Below are 19,248 nucleotides of genomic sequence, written 5' to 3' on the forward strand. Positions count from 1 at the left end.
TGGTGAACTTTCTGAAGTATTGTGTTGCATTCAGCACTGAGTAACTGGTTTGAAGGGACAAATAGATCCTTTTAGTCTTTCAGAATGGATCCTTTAAAGTCATATTACTGTGATTTGATCAAATCAATCACAACGTTAAGTTCCGGCTTTAGATTCTTCTTTATAGCAGGACTGAATCTCTATTTCCTCTCTCAAAGTGTTGAAGCATCCTTGGGCAAGATGCTGAACCTGAGGTCTTTCCTGCTGCTGCGTCAGAGGCATGTCAATGTGTATGGGATAAAGCCTGATCCATACTTCTATGTGGAATCCCCAGCATACACTGTAGGTCCACCAGGTCATGCCAGTTTAAAAAGATGGATTTGAGAATTAAAAATGGACAGAAAATCAGTTTTATGGATGTCTGATGGGAGGGAGATCCAAAGCTGCTGAAGGCCCTAGATCCCATGGTGGTCTAACAGGTCGGTGGTACTGTGAGCTGGATGGAAGAAAACCTGTAGATGCAGGAGGGTGTATTGATGTGCAGGAGGTCAGAAAGCTGCAGAGGAGCAAGGTTATGCATGGCCTAAAAGGTGAGGAGGAAGTTCTTAAAATCAATGCTGTAGTTGACCTGGAGCCAACAGGGGTGCAGAGGAACAGGAGGAATTCTGGACTGGTTGGAGTTTGCACCCATGGAGAAAGAAGGTTAAGACTCGGTGCCAAGGTTGCACCAACCAAACAAATCTTTTCCAAATATTTGATTAATGCACATATTGATATCCTTGGCCTCTTTTTCTTGAGGGTATCTTGCCAATGCAAAGGAAATCTCAGACAACTTTGTTTCTACTTGGCATGAAACCATTCCAGAGTCAGACTTGGATGCTGTTGGGATCTCAAAGCTGTCTTGTTGTATCATAGGACGGCGAGTTTCTTACCCTGCCGATGACCTTGGGGAACGGAGCTCTCTGGTTCTCAGTTATGATCACAGGAGGGACCAGCAGGGATCTCTTAGATCTGTGTGGCAGCTTCTGGCCGACACTCAGGATACCCTAAAACACAGAGAAGAGACACCACGCTGTTAAAAATCCTAAAAAGTTCTTGCTTTAGTCACATCAAGAAGCCATTTCACACCTTCTCTGCTCTGCCCAGGAAACCTCAAACCCCACCATCAACACATGACTTCACAGCAAGCAGTTTACTCTGTGATTTAGGAGGCCGAGGGAACAAAATTGGCACAGGAACTCTTGGAGTGATTCCTAACTCTGATGGCAGAGTTGTATATGCTAGGAATGCAAAAAAGGGGCTGAGCACCTGCATCTGTCAGACAGCACCGCATGCTTTACACATTCAAAGAGCAGAAAGAACAGAGCGGATATTTTCAGAGCAAATGTGAAATAACTGCTCCATGGTGAAATTATATCCTTTAGTTCTTTATGCAGGCCCTTTGTTTAAAAAGGGGCAGGTGAGAAATGGAGAAAAGACGATTTTATGCAGGATCACAAAGAAAAAGAAAACACAGTAAGCATGAATTTGGAGATGAAAAGGATTTGGCAAAGAAACTGTATTGTTTATGCAGACAGAGCCAATTTAAAATGTTATTTTTGCTCTTGAGAATACAAGAACATAATTTAATTTCATCTGTGCTGCTGCTGTAAACAAGGATGTGGAGGTTGCTGTAATGTAGGCAGATGTTTCCCTCCTGTGTCACTGTCAGATCAGTGATAGAGAGAGAGGCCTTCTGCCTGGATGTTGATGGAAATCACGTCTGTCATTGCCAATATGAACACAGAGCTAAAATCCTGGCTGCTAACACAGAGGTGATGACCTACAGGAGGGACAGTCTGCTGACTGTCTGCTCACCTGGACATGAGCCGAGGAGAGGCAACAAACGCATGAGTGCTCAGTCACACTCCCACAAGTGTGCCCACAAAACATGCTTAATAAAGCACCTTTATCATTACATTTAACTGAAGGTGTGATCATGACATGAGATTAGACTGTACAAAGAACTAGATTCACTGATACACTATATTGCCAAATTCGCTCACCAGCCTTGACTCACATATGAACTTAAGTAACATCCCATTCTTAATCCATAGGGTTTAATATGACATCAGTCAACCCTTTGCAGCAAGAACAGCTTCAACTCTTCTGGGAAGGCTTTCCACGAGGTTTAGGAGTGTGTTTATGGGAATTTTTGACCATTCTTCCAGAAATGCATTTGTGAGGTCATACACTGATGTTGGACAAGAAGGCCTGGCTTTCAGTATCTGCTCTAATTCATCCCAAAGGTGTTCTATCAGGTTGAGGTCAGGACTGTGTGCAGGCCAGTCAGGTTCATCCACACCAAACTCTCTCATCCATGTCTTTATGGACCTTGCTTTGTGCACTGGTGCACAGTCATGTTGGAACAGGAGGGCGCCATCCCCAAACTGTTCCCACAAAGTTGGGAGTATGGAATCGTCCAAAATCTCTTGGTATGCTGAAGCATTCAGAGTTCCTTTCACTGGAACTAAGGGGCCAAGCCCAGCTCCTGAAAAACTCCATAATCCCCCCTCCACCAAACTTTACACTTGGCACAATGCAGTTAGATAAGTAATGTTCTCCTGGCAACCGCCAAACCCAGACTTGTCTATCAAATTGCCAGATGGAGAAGCACGATTGGTTACTCCAGAGAACGTGTCTCCACTGCTCTAGGTCAAGTGGCAGTGTGCTTTACACCACTGCATCGACGCTTTGCATTGCACTTGGTGATGTATGGCTTGGATGCAGCTTGAAACCCATTCCATGAAGCTCTCTACACACTGTTCTTGAGCTAATCTGAAGGCCACATGAAGTTTGGAGGTCTGTAGCGATTTACATTTATTTGGATGGGTGAGTGAATACTTCTAGCAATATAGTGTATTTCTGTTATAAAACTTGGCATGCATTAAATTCAACCCTTCTTCATACTAACTACAGTGTTTCCTTCCAGACAAATCCACATTGAAGAAGTAATTCAGGACATTGAAAGCACTACTAAAATCAATTTATGAATATGGATTAAATTTGGCACTGTGGTGCTATCAAATGTTTGCAGAAAAGGATTTTGCTCCCAAGGACATTCATGCTGATGTGGTGGAGGATGATGTGAAAAAGTGAGCTGCTGAATTCAAGAGGGGTAGGCAGAGCCTTGAAGATGACCCAAGTTCTGGATGTCCTTCCACAGCCACCACCCAAGAAAACATAAACCGTGGGGATGGTTGGTTGACAGACGTTGAACTGTTAATCAGATAGTTAATGCTATTGGCATCTCCTGTGAACGAGTGGAGAGCATTCTGCATTCAGGACCTGGTGGGTTGGTCAAGATGCCAGGGGCGGCTGGGGGTGAGTGGGGTTGACCACCTACATTATGGAAGGGGCAGATGGCAGGATATCTGAAAAGATGGCCACCAGGAGACCAAATCAGTAAAGGACCAAAGTTGATGTGGTGGACTGCTCCCATACCTGACCTGACCTGAAGTGGGGGACCAAACAGCACCAGGAATCCATATTCATAGATCCCAGATGAGATTTAACAACAGTTAGATTTGCCTTGATTTGGCCCAATTTGATGGTGAGTACAGTCAAAATCTTGTGCTGGAATATCAAGGTAAAACTTTAAATATTTGAACATTCCAATTGGGTTGGTAATATTATAAACACTTGAAGGCTCTGTGGATGTAATGGGAGGTACAGTTCATTTTACTGATACATGAATAACACAGTGCAAATGATTTACTTCTATTTAGTCTCATCTGCAGCAGCAGTGCTGATCTTTTATATTCCTCTTCCTTCTCATGACTGAAGTAAACAGCGTACGACTCCTTTTCTGTCAGATGTGGTCAAAGCATGTGCCAAGTGCCCCAATTTCACACGAAGAGATTTCTAGTATCTCCAGCTTTTATGTCAAAAAACAGCATTACATTGATGGAGAATTCTAAATATGATGTTTGGCTGCAGCGAATGCTACATGACTCACATTTGGAGCTCTTTTAAAGTTTGGATTGGCATTCGATTCCCTCGCTGTAAATCATCAGCACAAAAGATAAAGCATTTCCTCAGTGGTTCAAGTGGTTGAAGGATAAAAAGTCATGATGCACACTTTCTTCTCTAACATCTGGTTTAATAGTGGGTGAACTAAGATGCTGTGTTTTGTTATAAAAATGAATCAAACAAGGTTTGGGATTTTAAACTGCTTCTCAAAGTAGCCTCTGATCCAGGCTTACAATGACCTTGGCTCGTGAGTATCAAATACTAAGGCTTGTAAACAACTTTCTATCATGAGTTTATTTATTCTGCCTCTGTTCACCACGCCAGGCTGAGTCCTAGCCTACAATAACACAAGTCCACTTTAGACTATTTGAAGAAAAGGAGCAACTCTGTTATTTTACCAAAGAAAAAGGCCAGTTCACACGGCATTTGAACAAAAAAGAATCAGACACATAAGACAGGTTCAAAAAGGAAGACTGGTTCAAACTTATAGTCATGCACTGGATGAGTTGCATCATTATAGTTTGCACAGGATCAGAAATGCACTTGGAGGAGGTTAGGATGGAGGACAGAGGAAGTTTCTGGAGGAGCTCAGATTAAAAATACACCCTTCTGAACTGAACATCTCTTTTTCCCAAAGATGCAAAATGATTGGTTTGGAGGTGTGATCCCAGTCTGCTGCAATGGCTTGTGGGATGAGCTATCATGATGTTGGGCCATTGTTGTAACTGCTAACCAGTGCGATTGCGCTTCTGGTTTCCCAACACTTCAGTGCATTTCTAAATAAGTTTAAAAATTAGCTTCCCCACTAACTAGCTTCCATAATCCAGAGGTGGCTGTGTTGATTGGCGTCCTGGCTTCTGTCACCAATTCAACACCTTGACAAATATATTAACTGTGATGTAAAAGTCACATTTCAAATCTCTTTCAGCCAAAATGTTTGTATGAGTTCCTCAAAGTCAGCAACAATAAATAAATCTAGAAAAATAAAGCTTTAGTCATCACAAGCAGAGTTGAATTCAAATTCAGGGGCTCATGACTCTACCACTCACCAGACAGGTATCAATCATTTTGTCTCTGTATTTACAACTTTATTTTAACCCTCTGAAGCTAATTTTTCACAGTTTTCTCTCACCTAGATTTATTGTCCTAAAAAGCTTGTGAATTCTAAACCCTGTGATGCACAGTCAAACTCTAAACATCTTTTTTTTTTTTTTTTTTCAGGACAACTTGGACTTTAAGAATATTTGTGCTGCAGCAATGTCACATGACTTTCACAAAAGGTATGGGACTATAAAGACAAAAGAGGAGACTGTATGGAAAATAAAGCTCAAAGATTTTTACATGTGACAAAGAGTAAACAATGAATACTGAGACCATTTTGGCACAATCTTGTTCTCCCATCTCTAGGGGACCAAGAAATAGAAAAAAATCTGCAACAAAAAGGCGCATTGATTTTTAATATTATCAGGACTTTTATTATACACTAATAAGTATGCCAAAATTATTCACTCACCCATCAAAAGAATTGAAATCAGGTGTTCCAATCACTTCCATGGCCACAGGTGTATAAAATCAAGCACCTAGGCATGCAGACTGTTTCTACAAACATTTGTGAAAGAATGGGTCGCTTTCAGGAGCTCAGTGAATTCCAGCGTGGTATTGTGATAGGATGCCACCTGTGCAACAAGTCCAGTGGTGAAATTTCCTCTCTCCTAAATATTCCACAGTCAACTGTCAGTGGTATTATAACAAAGTGGAAGCAATTGGGAACGACAGCAACTCAGCAAGCAAGTGGTAGGCCACATAAAATGATGAAGCAGAGTCAGCGTATGCTGAGGCACACAGTGCACAGAGGTCTCCAACTTTCTGCAGAACCCCTTGGTTCCAGTGACAGGAACTCTGAATGCTTCAGCATACCAAGAGATTTTGGACAATTCCATGCTCCCAACTTTGTGGGAACAGTTTGGGGATGGCCCCTTCCTGTTCCAACATGACTGTGCACCAGTGCACAATGCAAGGTCCATAAAGACATGGATGAGAGAGTTTGGTGTGGATGAACTTGACTGGCCTGCACAGAGTCCTGACCTCAACCAACAACACCTTTGGGATGAATTAGAGCAGAGACTGAGAGCCAGGCCTTCAACATCAGTGTGTGACCTCACAAATGCGTTTCTGGAAGAATGGTCAAAAATTCCCATAAACACACTCCTAAACCTCGTGGAAAGCCTTCCCAGGAGAGTTGAAGCTGGAAAGGGTGGACTGATGTCATATTAAACCCTATGGATTAAGAATGGGAAGTTCAAATGGGAGTTAAGACAGCTGAGCAAATACTTTTGGCAATATAGTGTATGATAACATCAGTCTGAGGGTTATTTTTTCTAGCATTACTGGAAATGCTTAAATAACACTTGCAGTGCCTGTTATTTAGTTAGTCTAGTGCATTGATGGCCTGCTAATAGGGCAGATACAACCCAAACAAAGCCCATAATGCACTGCACAGTACACTTTAAAAAGCAACGTCCATTTTACTCATAAACACTGAGTTGAAATTACTCAGTTCTTCTTAACCTGTTCTGAATACTTATTATAAACAAGTTAATTGTACTTCTTGGCCATAACAGCAAAAGGGCTTGATTTACTTAAGTTTACTTAGTTTTAAAAAATTAAGTAAAAAGGGGGTATAATTAAGTTGTGTTAACTTAAAAATCCAAAACAGCAATTTGAACTCTATTTTTATGAGCTGATAAAACTTATTTCAGTTTTAAGTGAACAGTACTCAAACAATTTAAGTATTTTTGTCACAACTCATATTATTTGAGTTGTGGCAAATCTGCAGTTTTCCCAGAATGCCTTTGGGCACTAAACCTTTATGCACTCTGTTTGTTGCAGCTGTCTTTGCCAGGACACTTTTGAAAAAAAGATTTTTAATCTCAATGAGGTTTTCTCCTGGTTAAAAAAAGGTGAAAGAAGATAAATAAATAAAATGCACCACGAGTGAAGTTGCTGTCTCAATTAAAGATGTCCCGCCCATAGGGGGAACTGATACTGTTATCAGCATCAGTGAAAGTTGTCTGGCACACTGTTATTGATGAAGTGGGTCACCAACAGCCATTATTGCAAATGGTGGCACAAGATAGTCCACCTTAGGTGAAATGATGACTTACAAAACTTTTGTACTAGCTGATGTTCTAAGGTAATCAGTTATCTAAGATATTTTGAGTGCTATTAACTTATCAGTGTTTACAATGCACTAAAAATATTAAGTATTACACACTCAAAGTAGATGATTTAGCCTAAGTCCTGCAAACTTAAATTAACATTTGAATCTCAGTTGTGAAAACTTAAAATAATTGATTTTAAACTAGCAGTGAATACTTAAATAGTTCAAGTAGAACAAGTACTGCACACTACTAACAAACAAGTTTTTTTAACTCACAAAAGTCAAATGTAGTTTACTTGTTATTTTTGAGGCAACGACTTTCCATAATTTTTTAGTAAGCTCAACTAATTTTTTCTTACAGTGTAACGTCTGTTGCCAAACTCTATAAAATTCAGTCCTGGACTATATAGCTGACCTTTATTTGTTTTATTTAGGTGATGTCCGAGATCTGCGGTCCGCAGCCAGACCCCTCTCTAATCAGCTTCATGGGAAGCTGTGGGAGTTTGTGATGTGGCTATCAGCTAATGTTCACTGATAGACTTTACACCCTCTTTGAGTAAATGAAGACATCAGGATGGAGTTTAATCATCAAAGACATAACTAACTGACAAAATAAATCATTTTTCCCTTGTTTTACATTCACTCCTGATTGAAATAACTCTGAACCTTTCTAACACAAACCGGATTTACACCATGCAACCAGTCAGTTGTGAGCACAAAAGGATTTAGTGCTTAAATGACAGAACAATAACAATGAAAGAAACAATGCATTAACAAACCCAGTCACTGAACTCCGGCTAAAATGACATATTTTCAATATGAAAGGGAAAATACAAACCTGGGGCTTTTGTGGATTCATTTGCAATGCAAATACTTCCTTTTGTCCTTTATCCTTTGTGGCCTACTTTCAACACTTTATTGACAGTGTGCTCCATCTCCATCCAGATATAGCAAAGAGGGTGCAGGAGCAGGGGTTTGCATGTTTACACTCTGCTCTTGGCTGACAGTGACGCTGGCACCATTTCCACTGCTGTCAGAATGACGGAAAGGTAAGAGTGAAAAAAACTCAGCCATTTGTTTACAGCACAGTGCCGTCACTCGGACAGAGAGGGCAATGCCAAACACACATACACCTCAAACCCCCCCCCCCCCCGTTCCTCCACTCCTGGAGCTACAAAGGTCAGAGAGAACACAAAGAAACAGTAATCATAAACACAACCAGACCAGAACAAAGCAAAGCCACAGCGAGCCATCTCTGAAATGGCCACTCTTATCGAGCCCACTGGGGGATGACCTTCCAAATGTCAAAGAGCGAGATCTAAAACTGGCCCTGAAGCAGTTAAACAGAACACTGCTCATAAGTGAGAGAGATTATTTGACCTATTTGGTGTCTAAAGAGCGCAGTCAGCGGTGTGTGCATGTATGTGGCCAGTTCACAAGCCAGTTGATGGACTTTTAAGCGCTGCCTGTAAAATCCGGCCTCGGTCCGAAGCCAGGGGGATGAGCGCACCAATCCCATCATGCACAGGTCTCAGCTGTGAGATACTGTATGTGTATGTGGAGGAGGGGGAGGAGGCAAACAGGCACCGAGAGGTAATTTTAGTGTCTGGATGTGGGGACTGGTGGCAGGTTAGAGGGAAGACAGATCATGCTGTCAAATCCACGTCCTCACTGAGCTGAGATACAGTGGATATATGAAGCAGTGATGGTGATTTAAAACCTATCAGTGTTCTGCAGGAGGATCAGGATGGCGAGACGCACTGACAGATGTTTTTAGGTGGACACAGCTGATCGTCCCGCCTCTCGGTTATGGATCACCACTCAACATTAAGCAGAAGATAACCTGCTGCTCTCATCACTGACACCTTTTTAACACATTTGAACTATCCCTTTTTTTTTTTTGCTCTACTGGGAAAAAACTTTTACTGTATGCTTGTTTTTCTTTGGAATAAATGATGGTAAATGATTTCACATGTATCTCTTAGCTGATTTTGAGTAGTTCATGTAAAGGCGTTATTTGTGCCCGAGGCACTGTACATTCAATGCATTTTGTGACTTTTTGTCTTTCTCTGACCACCTGGAACAAAATAATGACTTTTTCCGTGACCTCAGGGTTGAAGTGTTTCTTGTTACCTACAGCTGCAAACTGAGGGGTGGCAAAATTGCCACTTGCCTAGGGCGGGGGTTCTCAACGTTGGGGTAGAGACCCCATTGGGGGTCACGAGACACTGAGATGGGGTCTCCAGAAGCCTAAAAAACTAAAAACACTTATGAATTACACTGTTGCCACTTTAAACCAAGTTCACCCATTTTAACACACACAATTGTTGAAAATGCGTGCTAAAGTGCCCTCTTGGCTGGAAAAAACACACCAAACTGCCCCCTTGGCTGTTTAAAACATGATAAACTGGCCACTTGGGTGGCAAAAAGGCATGTTTAAGTACCCTCCTCATTGGCAAAACACACTAAACTGCCCTCTTGGGTGAAGAAAATACACTAAACTCCAGAAGACCATTAGGACCGAGAAATACTATTAACCATCACTGTTGCTATGACTTTTACGTTGGCCCTTTTTTGATCTATATTTTGCCAGAACTACATCTCACAGAACCAGTTTGGATAATCTGGTGCTAATATGGTGTTAAAATGCACTAGAATAAAGGAAATGGCATCTACTTAATTGAAAATGTCCTGGGGGAAGACCCCCAGACCCCCTAGGGATTTATTTATTTATGTCTGTGTGTTCTTCACAGTCTAACTTGAATCTAAACACTGCTCTTGTGGATGCTGATCCTAACTACAAGCTAACTTGAGTAGTCTGTCTAGTTAGTCTGCTTTAAGGCTATATAATGTTTATATAATGTGCCATTTGTATAACATATAAATATGTCTAAAGTGCCCTCGAAAACATGCAAAACTTAGTGCCCTCTCTTCAGTGGCTAGAACGTGCTGTATGTGCCTTTTTTTTTTCTTTACACCCCTGCCCTTGAAAAAGTCTGTGCACGGCGCTGCAATAGACCATGACCCCCGCCCCCAATTTGGCTGGGCCTCAGAAACCTCCCCTCAATCGACGGCCCTGTCTGCACATGACTATTCTTGAATGTGCATGGATGTGTTCAGGTACAGTGGGCTGAAAAGTTTGAGAACCTCTGGCCTAGAGTGGCACATTTGCACGTGCCAGACAGGAAAAAAACTCCCATACTCTCCCTCTTGTAGAGATAGTTTTATTGCACTGTAAGTTAAGAAAAAAAAATCACTTTAAATAGAGAGATTATGACATTTGTAATGTAATTGTCTCCTTCAGTTGCAGCAGTGTGAACAGGCAGGCTTTTAGTGTCACAGAGTAGCAAACAGTTAAGAGTTCAACTCATCTCGACACAACTCTTTGGTCTGAGTCGGACTTTATGTACAAATGCAACTTATATTCAGATTTTTCATTAAACACGGTCTAATTAAAGAGCTCTGTGTTTTGTAATGGAAACAGAATTGAACTGTTGGGCTTTGCTGTCAGTTATTTTTCTTTGAATAAAGAAAATCAGAATCCGCAGGTCAGACCTTGAAGAAATTATAAACTGGAATTAGCAGAAGACTGAACAACCAGCACATCTCTAGGTCAAAGATAAATGCCTTTAATTAATCACAGGAGAGAGTATGAATGCCTCTCTGTATTTACATTCCTATGGAGCGCGCTGTAGTTTGGTAAACGTGTGTGGTTGTGATGGTGTGTGTCCCTCCATTACTGAGGCAGAAAAAGATGGAGCCTTCATTATGTCATCTAAGCACAGAGTTACTGTGGCAGGAAAGTCACGTCCTTGTCTATTCTGCCATTTTCACTCTCAATGCTATATTGAGAAGTGTCATTACTCATTCGTGACAATGTGCCGGAGACCTGGTGAGAAATGGATTATATCAAGGCCAGCATCGGCCGGCGGTGACAGGGATGTACAGCTAGTCGATGTGAAATAAACTCCTGGATATGCAGCCAAGTCAGCCAATCAGTCACTTTACAGTACACACACAGTTGACCTCGCCTATGGTATGGAAATGTGGGTATATGTACAATACAATTTATTTACCCCTGACTGATGACACAACCCCCCTCTCTGGGGGTTGACAGCATGATGCTACACATGGCTGAACTTTAATCAAAGAAGCATGGAGACAATTTGTCTTAGTCATGCCAAATATAGCAAGACACCATAAATGATAATTATTCTAAACAGCCAATTATCTGGAATAAGTATTTCTATGTCAATGGGATAATAGGTGAAGGTGTAAAAAATCACTACCACTACTAATCCATTACACTGGCACTGATAATAACCCAGACATATACAGACACTTTCAAATTAAAGCCAGTGATGCATGTGAAGTCCTCTGGTTTCTGCTCATTTGTATTATGAGCTGTACTGACCAATCACATTTCAGCAGACTTTAGTGTGTTCAGTTAAAATGATCAGTGTGAACAGTTTGTTCAGATCAGTCTGAGCTGATCCAATGGTACTGTTGATTTTTTGATATTCATATTTTGTTAGTTCTGACTAAGAATGAACCTTCTCAAGGGTCTCCATACAGTGCTGTGATAAAGTATTTGCCTAGACCCTAGTCTGATTACTGCCAGACCTGTTAAATCCAGAAATCCCTTAAACAAAACCTGTCTGACAAAGTAGAGTAGGCTGAAAGATCTCAAAAGCCAACACATCATGGTGCCATCTAAAGAAATTCAAGAACAGATGAGATAAAAAGTCAGTGAAATCTATCAGTCTGGAAAGGGTTACGAAGCTATAAGGCCTAAGAGCCATTCTCCATAAATGGAGAAAAACTTACAGCAGTGGATCTTCCCAGGAGTGCCTACCAAAATAACACAGAGATTTATTCAGGAGGTCATAAAAGAACCCAGAAGAACATCTAAAGACCTGCAGTACTAACATGACTCAGTTGACATCATTTGACGTTTGCCAAAAAAAAAAAAAAAAAATCCTGATGATCTCCAAGACTTTTGGAGAGGTATTCTGTGGAATGACCAGACAACTGTTAAACTTTTATGAAGGTCACATCTTAAGTAAATCTAACACAGCATTTCATAAAAATAACGTCGAGCACAGTGGTGGCAGTGTGATGGTCTGGGCCTGCTTTGCTGCTTCAGGACCTGGACCACTTGCTGTGACTGATGGAACCATGAATTCTGACCTCTACCAGGAAATCTTGAGGGAAAATGTCCGACCATCAGTTCATGACCTCAAGCTTGAGTGAACTTGGTTTATGCAGCAGGACGATGATCTGAAACACACTAAAAACCAAAAGTTTTGGAGTGGCCTTGTCAAAGTCCAGACTAAAGGCCAATTAAGATACTGTGGCATGACATTAAAAAGGCCGTTCATGCTTGAAAACTCCCCAATGTGGCTGAAATAAAGCAATTCTGCATAAAAGAGTGGACTGAAATGACTCCACAGAGATGTGAAAGACTCATCACAAACGTGCCAAGTGTGGAACAACCAGTTATCAGGTTTAGGGTGTAATGACTTTTTTCACTAAGTGGGTTTGCATGGCTGTTTTCCTTAATAAACAAAATCATTATTTCAAAACTGCATTTTGTATTTACTCTGGTAATCTTTGTTTATTATTAAATGTTGTTGATCATCTGAAAACATGTTAGTGTGACAAATATGGAAAAAATAAGACATTTGAAAAGGGCCAAATACTTCACACACATTAGGCAGTTTAGATGGCAGTGATTCCTAACAGGTGGGTCAGGACCCCAAAGTGGGTCAGAGGAAAAAAAAAATATGGGAACTATTCTGTAATGTGTGAAACCCCTAAGTAAACACATAAAAAATATCATTTTACTTAGTTTTCTTGTGATATCAAGTACATTTCAGTAATTTCCCCAGAATGTCCACTTATTTATCTTCTTTTTGTTGGGTAACAAAGCTGGTTTTGCCAAAATAAAACCATCTTAATGAAGGTTTGTGAAAAGGACAACACAAAATCAAGAATATATGCTGCTCAAATATTAAATATTTGATCTATAAATGACCGTCAGCTGAACTTATCTGTATCTGTATGTGGCGATTAATGAATTATTTATAATTATTGAAGATGAATACAGCCGGTGCATCATCAGTGTAGAAAACGCTCCACCTGTCCACATGGCCTGTTTCACTTCTTTACACTGGAGGCTGTATGTATATTTGGTCAATCCAGCTCAGAAAAACAGAATATAGAACAGTCCCCATGCTGCAAACTCAAACCCCTAAAATCTACATTTCTATATAGGGTCGAATCTGTACACAAGAGTTTACCTTTTCCTAGAAAGCTAATCTCCTGTCTCTTTCCTGTGATTCCTCTAAAACCATCCTCACATCATCATTTAAATGTTTTCTAGCTATAAAGCACTTTGGAACTTCCAAACCTATTTTCATGTATTTCTCTGCATTTGGAGAAAAAAGTCCTGATACTGTAAAAGAGACTAAAGAAGCCCACTTCTCCCTACAAAGAAATAATATCTGAGCTGCTCTGACCACCAAAAAGTGTATCCTGTTTCTTCTTTTTTAAGCCCATTCCTAGATTATTCTCTGTTTTATCCTCCGCTGACCTGAAAAAGTCATCATGTGAGGATTCATGCTTCCTCAGACTTCCGTCATGATCAGCCTCTCTCTCATCTATCCCTAGTACGGCACCCAGAAACAAGGCTCTTTACTAATTCTAAAAGACCCCAGCCTCGCTTTCATGATCTAATTTTAGCGTCTTTAGTTACTGCCTGATTTTAGGATTTTTTTTCCCCTAAAATTTAAAGAGCTGCTTAAATCCCCAGTCTTTAAGATTTCACTGAGCTTAAGTGGAGTCAACTTTCGAAATCTCCTAGAGGAGGATAAAGAACGGTGTGTGTAATGTTTGTTTCCATTATTATGGATGCAGAAAAGATTAAGATGAGTGCTGATTCATGCAGTCAGACTGAAAATGGTGTGAAAATGCTTTACAAATATAAAACATCACAACAGAAATTATAAAGGACATCCTGGTAATATTAAAATATAACAAAATGTTGATTATTTATGAGGTAGATTGGTTGATACCACTAACAATCATATTCTGTGTCTGCTGATTAAGCGAGATGGGGGTATCTGCAGGCTCACAGGCAGTAATTACCATAGACATAGGACTCTGCTTACGCACATGCATGTTGTTGATGTGCATTTGTTTAAATATAAATTGCTAGCAACTGCTATTGCTACCATTAGCGACAGCGATGGGTGATGAACAGATTGAAGTATTTGATGAGTTAAGTTTGATCTGTTTATGTAACAAGATATAAATTTAAGCAAAACAAAATGAACAACATGTTGCAGCATGGGATTGTGTAACATTAGTGATAAGAAAACACGACTGATATTAATGAAACTAATCTTGTCTTATCAATAATGTTACACAGGTCATTAGAAACTAGCTAACATTACCCTAAATATGATAGACAGTGCTTAACAAATTTATTAGACCACCTGTCATATTTGTCTCAGGGACCATCCAGCATCATGAAGTGCTTTAATGCGGACTCTTTCATTTTCAGTGAGCTCTCCACGTTTTACCATTTTGAACAGGAATGAGGAATTTCAAACTGAATTCACCTTTTTATACCCAAATTTGAGCCGGCTCACTGGACTTTTCTGAGAAGTCAGAAATTCATCAAGCACATTCAACCACTAAAACTCATTTTTCTGTTCAGGAATGCAAGTAAATTGACATATTAATCAAGAAATATTAATGTGCTTTACAATTTTTCAGTTTTTTTGTAAATCAGTAAATTTGAAAATTCATGGATAACAATAATAATTATATTCTAGCATTAAAAATATCATTTGGGTTAAAGAGCTTCTACATATTGGTGTATTAACCATTGCAGAAACATAAAACTCTGCTGCTTGTTCACTTAGTTATGTGTTGTATTTAGTTGTAAATAAAGAACAGTTTGAAAAAAGAGAGCAATTGAAATTTGAACTTGAAAATTTGCCAAGAAAGAAACTTTGTTGCAAAAAAATTAGACCATATGGACAAAAATGTCCCAAAATTGTGAGCAGATAAAGATGAAAAATTAGCCCAAATGAACAAAAATGTCCCTAATGATGCCTGAAGGTTAACAGTTTTATTTTTTGAATGAACCTGTTCAGATTCAGGTGTATGTTTGCATTTATTCTCATGGATGAAAAAAAGCTGGAGATGGTGCGTACTAATTCATGCACTGTGACTTTAACAGGTGAGAAAATGATTCTTTATTCATGCACAGCGTTATCACCAGAACAAGCATTATGGCTTCTTACATATGCATTTAAGTTACTGATAAAAGTCAAATAAGAAAATGTGTAACCAATGTATGGAAAGTGTTTGCTGCCATTCTTAAAGCACTTCTTCTTTGTTCCCCATCTGATAAAAGCCAAACATCGTCCCAATTAGCACAGCTTGTTTAAATTATGCATGTCAATAATTAGTAGGTGAAGGTTTGCTTTGCTGATCTTGTAAATTAGAGGTGACGTTAAGCTGTTTGGCTTCCTCTGCAGCACTCACTCCCACACATTAAGGCTCACAGAAATGTGTAAGTAATAAGCAGATGCATTAAACCCTTTCAGGAAAAGATGGAGGGTTAAGAGGAACCAGTACAAAAAAAAGACGTTGACAATAGACAAAGGCAGTAAACAGATTAACAAATGACAGCTAGAGACCAAGCGGAGGAGAGGTAGCGAGAGTGGGATGGAGACAGAGAGAGAAGATTATTTGTGTTGTGGTTTTACAATGTGCGATGTTGTGCTGTGGTTGCAGGATGTCACATCTTAGTCATCCCCAGAAAGCCTTCCTAAACACTGAAAGCCTGGTTAGAGGAAAATCTATTTGCCGTTGCAGGATGAGGATTCTTCCCAGGAGGTGATATTGCATTGGATTCAGGATGTGAAAATGGATGAAACATAACAAAAGCAGAAATAAATAGGCATTGGACTAAAATTATTTTGGGCCTTATCAGTTGTTACATTTGAATGGCGCCCATAAATGCGCCCTGAAGGTAAGCAAATGTTCTGCATAACTGTTGTTGTGCACAAATAAACCGATACAAGAGAGAAAAACACACATAAAGGTCCATATCTTGGAGCGTGCATTTGTTAAATTGAAATGCATTCTACCATTAATTCACATATTGATCGGTTGAATTCAAAGAGTAATTTATTCCTCTTTTTTGCAGACCTTGGCTCATAATAGGAACCATTCATCAGCAGCCTCTCTCCCTGTGGGCTTGTGTATGCATAGAAGTATTAAAAACTGATACAAACTTCACTCACAGCACTTATCAATTATTACAAGCCAATATTTCCTGCCTTGATACTTTAATTATGCAGAAGAATCCACTGTGGAAAGTTTCCACTCTATGTCCAAAGGGAAACGACGGGATTTCTGGCCGAGTACCCCGTCTTACTTTAGCAAGAACACAACAGAGAGATTCAATATCTAAAACATGGCTTGAAAAAACTGGTAAAATAATTGAAAAGCTGGGATAAGACATCAAGGCAGCTTGAGGACGGAGATCTTAGATTGGAGATTCAAAGCTCGGAGCAGTCAGTGTTGTCAGCAGAGTCCTTCCACGAGTCAAACCCCAGGCTTATTGAAACAAGCTTCAAAATGTGCCAAGAGTTAGTTACAGATTCTTCAGAAGCTGCTGCTGTGAACTCATGTTTGATGGGCCACTTGAGAGCGGGGAAGGAGGGAAGTGTGGAGGGAGTACAGGATGGGGACAGGCAGGGACAATAGATGTCCTGATGATACGAGTCCCAGAGCTATAGGAGCTTCAGCAGATTAATTGATAGTGAAATAATGAGATTGTTTAAACACCTTGCCTCACAGGAGAACTCTTTAATACGCTTCTGTTTGCTTTGAGACGTCTTCTTTGTTAGCGCATCTCTTTTTCATCTACATTTTTCTCTCTGCTCTCTACTTAATTCAGGCAGTGAGACTGTGCATGCTCTGCATTAAACTGGTAAATCACAATTATGTTGATATTTCACTCCGAAATTTTATTTAAAGAAAGAGATGGCACATATTACTAGTAGAGCGCCAACATTATCCCAAGTATTTCCAACAGTCTTCAAAGTCAGAGAAATCCTCAATATGTTTTAAGCCTCCATCGCATGGGATTAGTATTACCTGTTTTTCTTTTTTAAATAAACGAACAGGATGTCTGTGTTGAACCTCCTGTTAATCAACCATGTTCGTTATTTGTGGAGTAAAAATTCCAGGGCAAATTACCAACTATATTTCAACATACAGAGGTTCACAGCTGATACTAATCCCCTGCGAGTCAACATCTCTGTCGGCGTTAGTCAAATTCTGTCCACCTAGAAGGCAATCTTAGGGGCAGCCTGTCAAGTTTAGTCTACCCAGAGGGAAAATTGTCAGACTTAGTCCACCTAAAGGGCAATCAAGAGGGCAATTTGTCAAATTCTGTCCACCTAGAGCACAATCTGGAGGACAATCTTTTAAGCTTTGTCATTTGAGGTCAATCAAGATGGCAATTTGTCAAGTTTTGTCCACCTCAGGGGCACATTGTCAGATGTTGTCACTTAGAGGGCAATGTGGAGGACTATTTGTGGAATTTTCCACTTAGAAGGCAATGTGAAGGGTAATAGTCAAATTCTGTCCACCCAGAGGACAATTTGGAGAGCAATCTGTTGAATTTGTCCAATTAAAGTGTAATTTTATCAGATGTTGTCCACCTAAAGGGCTATCAAGAAAGAATTTGTCAAACTTTGTCCCTCTAGAGAGCAATCTGGAGGGCTATTTGTTGAATGTAGCCACTTAGAGGGCAATATGGAGGGTAATAGTTAAATTCTGCCCACCCAGAGGGCAATTTGTCAGATGCTGCTAACATAGAGGGCAAGTTGTCAGAAGTTTTCCTCCTAAAGAGCAATCTGGAGGGCCATTAGTCAACTTCTGTCAACCCAGAGAGCAATTTGGAGAGCAATCTGTTGAATTTGTCCAATTAATGTGTAATTTTATCAGATGTTGTCCATCTAAAGGGCTATCAAGAAGGAATTTGTCAAACCCTGTCCAACTTGAAAGCAATCTGGAGGACAATCTTTAAAGTTTTGTCACTTAAGATCAATCAAGTTGGCCATTTGTCAAGTGTTATCCACTTCTAGGGCAAATTGTCAGATGTTCTCAATCTTTAGGGCATTTTGTCAAATTTTGTCAACCTAGAGTGCAATCTAAAGGGTAACTTTTCAAATTTTGTCCATCTAGAGATCAATCTGGAGGGCAATTTGTTGGATTTGTCCAACTAGAGTGTAATTTTATCAGATGTTGTCCACCTGAAGGGCAATCTAGAGGGCCATTTCTCAAATTTTGTCCACTCAGAGGGCTATGTGAAGGGTAATTTGTCATATTTGTCAACACTGACAATTACATTTAGTCCGCCTAGAGGGCAATTTGTCAAATATTGTTTACTTAGAGGGTAATCTGTCAGATTTTATTCACCTAGAGGGCAATCCATTGGACAGTAAGTCAAATTTTTTTGACTTAAAGGGCAATTTGTCAGATTTTTTCCAATAAGAGGACAGTCTATCAAATGTGTTCCCCCTTGAGAGTGATATTCAGGGCAATTTGTCAAACTATGTGTAACTAGCGGGTATTCTGGAGGGCAACCTGTCCAACTGTTTCCACCTAGAGGGAAATCTTGAGAGAAATATTTCAAATATTTTTTCCATCTAGATTAGACCCATGTGGGCTGCACTGTGGCACAGAGGTTAGCACTGTTGCCTCTTGGCAAGAAGGTCCCTGGTTCACTTCATGGTCAGGGCCACCCAGTCCATCCAGAGAGCAATCTATTGGAGAGGATTGCAAATTTGACCACCTAGAGGGCAATCTGGAGGTCAACTTGTCAAATTCGTCCACTTAGCAGGCAATGTAAAGGGCAATATGTCAAATATTGTCCAACACAGATGGAACTTTGTCAAAGTAGTGTACTGAGATGGCAATTTAAATGGCACTTCACCATGTTTATCTACCATATAGGCAATCAAAGAGGGCACTTTTGCTACATTTTTTCAAGCATTTGGGCACCA

At 40.1% G+C, this 19,248-nt stretch overlaps 1 protein-coding gene across 1 annotated transcript in view; it reads right to left on the bottom strand.

Moving 5' to 3' along the window:
• cdh13 (cadherin 13, H-cadherin (heart)) overlaps positions 1-19,248 on the bottom strand; it is a 784,391-nt gene that overhangs the window by 453,834 nt on the left and 311,309 nt on the right. The window contains exon 4 of the mRNA XM_041795315.1: positions 912-1,025. Coding sequence (XP_041651249.1) covers positions 912-1,025 — 114 coding nt within the window. The remainder of the gene's footprint in view (positions 1-911; positions 1,026-19,248) is intronic.

The sequence above is a fragment of the Cheilinus undulatus genome, linkage group 9 (genome assembly GCF_018320785.1).
Source record: "Cheilinus undulatus linkage group 9, ASM1832078v1, whole genome shotgun sequence".
NCBI classification, from domain to species: Eukaryota; Metazoa; Chordata; class Actinopteri; order Labriformes; family Labridae; genus Cheilinus; species Cheilinus undulatus.